The sequence below is a fragment of the Nesoenas mayeri genome (assembly GCF_963082525.1).
Source record: "Nesoenas mayeri genome assembly, chromosome: 4".
In the NCBI taxonomy this organism is placed as follows: Eukaryota; Metazoa; Chordata; class Aves; order Columbiformes; family Columbidae; genus Nesoenas; species Nesoenas mayeri.
In genome coordinates this window covers 1,400,433-1,404,595 of record NC_137540.1, presented here as the reverse complement: position 1 = coordinate 1,404,595, position 4,163 = coordinate 1,400,433, and the positions used below count along the sequence as shown (strand labels likewise).

Below are 4,163 nucleotides of genomic sequence, written 5' to 3'. Positions count from 1 at the left end.
AACCAACTTCTACAAAAGAGAAAAAGAAACTCAAGTAGGCTTGAACATACAAAGACAGGGAGAAAGGGAAGAGAAAAGGGCCGGGCAGTGTTGAATACAAAATGAGTTCAGCCAGCCCCAGGAGTTCTTCATCACTTACATTTATCTTATTCCGGGAGAGCAGAGCTAAACCCAGCGCTGACATAAACCACCCTTTGCCTTTGACTTTGACTGTGAGTGTATGTGCTTGCAGCACAGCAGACATGGGCATACGCAGAGGAATGGGTTTCAATGAGATTTTTTTTCCCCCCTCTGAGCTGTGGTGGTGAAAACAGCTTTTTGTGCCCATTCTTTCAAAGGCAAGCTACCAAGCGAGTCTCAAATGCCTCCAGTTTCAAACTCACAAAACATGCATTTGAAAAACAAGCAGTATTTGTCAGCCGAGCTGAGCGCCTGAGGAGCGCACAGGGTGTTAGGATGATCCCCCCTGAGCTCTGTAAAATCACTGCAGTCCTGCTAAGAGAAGCCCCCCAGCACCTTCTGGGAGTGTGGGGTACCCAGAGGTACCGCATGGGATGCTAATGGGACTCCGCTCTCCTCCATGCCTGGGGTCTTGGCCTGGCTGCCTTTGAAAGTGTGTGGCCCATGTGCTGGAGGATTGGGGCTGCTGTCATGGAGCAATGGGCAAGCCCCGCGGACAACCAGCCGGGAAGAAGGTGTTCAGGTCTTCACACCATCATCGCTCTTCTCACGCTTGCAAGGCTTCTGGAAACATGTGTCAGCAGCTCCTGCTTGGCAAAGCTCCCGCTCATCTCCAAGCTTTGGCCCCAGATCCTTGCATCATGCGGTCGCAGCCATAGCACCCAGTGCTCCAAAAGGAGAGGAGAGTGCAGGGGGGGGTCCTCACAAAGCAAGTGTGTGCCACCGGGACCCAGGTGAGGGACGAAGGAACAGGTGCTGCCTGGGGATGGGAAGAAAAGCTGGAGGGTTGGGTATTTAGCTGGCAAACAGTAGAGGGGAGAGAGGAGTAATTTTTTTTACTTTTAATAATAAAAGCTTCTCTGTGTAGGGGGGTAACATCATAGGAGCTTATAAAAGTTGCTGCTGGGTACAAATAGATGGCGTGCCGACTTTATGGATAATATACAGAAACAAGGCATAAACTTCTGCTCCTTTTCTTCTTTATTACCAAGTAAACGTTTCCATCTTGATCAGAAACAACTTGTTTAGGGAAAATAAAAAATCCAGCAGCTTTGCCTTTGAAACATAATTGCAAGCAGAAAAGGATAGTGAAGGTTTGAGAAAGCAAATCGTCGACGTGCTATTTGCTCAAAACCATCCAGTTGTTTGTGGAAGGTGGGCCCCCGGCGCCTGCAACGCGCTCAGCCAGCCTAATAAACTAATAAGGTTGCTCATTTTATGTCACCGCCGCACGGCTTTGAGCTGCTGCGCTCCCTCGCTCCCTCCTTGGCTTGCGAGTTATTCACGTTTGAAAAAACATATCTACCTCATACTGTGCCCATCACTTTGTTCTCAACACGCCTATTCACGAGTAAACCTCCACTTTTCCTCTTGAAGCGGGCGGTGGTGGCAGGAGGGGAGGCTGCTCGGAAGGAGAGTTAAGATGCGTGCACGGAGTTATTTCCCTCTCCGCCACCTTTGGGGAGCTATTGTCGGCCGAACAAAAGAAGCAACTCGCGGGGGATCGGGACCCTGCGGAAAACGCGGCAGCTCCGGGTGCAACACACATGTGCTGTCCCGGCTGCAAGCGCCGCCGTTCCTCACCTTTCCCTGGGATTCACGGTTTGAAAACAAGCGCACGCACTCGGCAGCTTCGCGGCAGCGGCCCCGCAAACCTGCGCGGCGCTTCGCGGCCGCCCGTGGGGTCCGGGCTGCCCGGGCACCGTCTGGGCCGCGTCCCGGAGCGAGTGCCGGACGGACCGACGGCGACTCCAGCCCGGGCGTTTACCGGAGCCTCGGAGTTTCGGGAGGCGGGGACGGAATCACAGAATCCCAGAATGTCAGGGGTTGGAGGGCCCTGGAAAGCTCACCCAGTGCAATCCCCCCATGGAGCAGGAACACTCAGATGAGGTTACACAGGAAGGTGTCCAGGCGGGTTGGAATGTCTGCACAGAAGGAGACTCCACAACCCCCTGGGCAGCCTGGGCCAGGCTCTGCCACCCTCACTGGGAAGAAGTTTCTTCTCAAATTTAAGTGGAACCTCCTGTGTTCCAGTTTGCACCCATTGCCCCTTGTCCTGTCCCTGGTTGTCACCAGCAGAGCCTGGCTCCATCCTCCTGACACTCCCCCTTTCCATATTGATCCCCAGGAATGAGTCCCCCCTCAGTGTCCTCTTGTCCAGCTCCAGAGCCCCAGCTCCCTCAGCCTTTCCTCACACGGGAGATGCTCCACTCCCTGCAGCATCTTGGTGGCTGCGCTGGACTCTCTCCAGCAGTTCCCTGTCCTGCTGGAGCTGAGGGGCCCAGAACAAAAATGGACGTTTATAGGTGTTTATAGACGTTTAAAGGTGTTTATAGGTGTTTATAGATGCTTCTCCCGGGGGGCGCGTTCCCAGCGGTGGCCGCTCCCCGCCTCCCACAACCTCCCCGCACTCCCCCCACCGCCGCGCGCGGGGCGGCCGCCAGGCGCGCGCCTCCCCAGGCAGGGCGGGACCGCGCGTGCCACCGTTCCCCCCCCAACCTCCCCATTCCCCCCCCCAAACCTCCGCTCCCCCCCCGCTCCGCGCCCCGCGCGCCATTGGCTCCCCGCACGCGCCGGCCCCCGCGCGCGCGCGGCATTGGCCGCGCCGACACGCGACCGGCGCGAGTAGAGGGCGGGAGGGGTGGGGCGCGAGGGAGGGGAGGGGGGGGAACACGGGGCGGGGGGGGACCCCGGCGCGTGCCGCTCCTTAAAGGGGGGCGCGGCAGCACCGGGCGACACCGGAGCCGTCGGGCGGGCACGCACCGTGGAGAGCCGGGCTGGCCCTGCCCTGCCGCCCCCCATGAGCGCGCCGTGGGCCGAGGGCGGGCGGGAACCGGGGGCGATGGGGCTGGTGCCGGAGGCCCCGGGCGGCTGCGGCCTCGGCCCGGGCTGGCTGGGCGTGTGCTGCGCCGCACGCCTGCCCGCCGCCTCGCCCCGCTACCTGCTGCCCGGGGACGAGGAGGAGGAGGCGGCGGAGGGCAGCGCGGCGCGGGGCGGCGGGAGCAGCCCCGGCGGGGCGAGGGGCGCGGCGGGCGGGGGGCGACCGCGGGGCGGCGGCGGAGCCGGGCTGCGGGCGCAGGTGAGCGGCGTGCAGAAGCAGCGGCGGCTGGCGGCCAACGCGCGGGAGCGGCGGCGGATGCACGGGCTGAACCACGCCTTCGACCAGCTGCGCAATGTCATCCCCTCCTTCAACAACGACAAGAAGCTCTCCAAGTACGAGACGCTGCAGATGGCGCAGATCTACATCAGCGCCCTGGCCGAGCTGCTGCACAGCCCCGACGCCCCTCCCGACGCCCCCGGCAAGGCCGAGCACCGCGGGGCTCCATTCGAGGCGCCCTGCGCCCCCGGGGCCGGGCCGCCCCCCGCGCCGCAGCCGGGACCGCCGAGAGCCTCCCCTCCCGGGCACGGCAGGACTCGCTTCCCCCCGCCGCCGGCCGCGGGGGGTTACTCGGTGCAGCTCGACCCGCTGCACTTCCCCTCCTTTGCGGAGGGCGCCCTGATGGGACAGAGAGCCCCTTCTCCCGCCCTCCTCATGCCGCAGCCCGGGCAGCCGCCGCAGGAGAGGAGCAAAACATCGCCACGGTCCCACAGGAGCGACGGGGAGTTCTCGCCCCGCTCCCATTACAGCGACTCGGACGAGGCCAGCTAGGGTGGGGGCGCCGTCCCAGCACCCCCGGGCTGCCCCTCGGAGCCTTGAAACGCGCCCCGTCTTCCTCCCACCCCGGCTGCTCCTCGGTTTGTCCAGGGGAATGACTGTTAGCGAGTGACTGTACCCGCCCTCGCTGTCAGGGTTGGTCGTGTTTCTTTATTTTATCTTTAGTTACCACTTTCAAAAGTTGCTTTTGCCTAGAAGTCGTTGTCGTTCCCTCCTGCCAACACGCCGCTTTGCAGCGCGGAGCCTGAGCGAGCAGACGATGCACAAGGACTGAGTTTGGCCCCGATGCTGCTGCCCGGCGGGCGGGGGTGTCGCCATCCCCCCCCCC

At 62.0% G+C, this 4,163-nt stretch overlaps 1 protein-coding gene across 1 annotated transcript; it reads left to right on the top strand.

The window, feature by feature from the left end:
* Positions 1 to 2,980: 2,980 nt before the first annotated feature.
* ATOH1 (atonal bHLH transcription factor 1) lies at positions 2,981 to 3,829 on the top strand (the record flags this gene model as incomplete). The annotated part of the gene is made up of 1 exon (XM_080344023.1): positions 2,981 to 3,829. The coding sequence occupies one exon, from the start codon at positions 2,981 to 2,983 to the stop codon at positions 3,827 to 3,829; it is 849 nt and encodes a 282-aa protein (XP_080200149.1).
* Between the last annotated feature and the right edge of the window lie 334 nt (positions 3,830 to 4,163).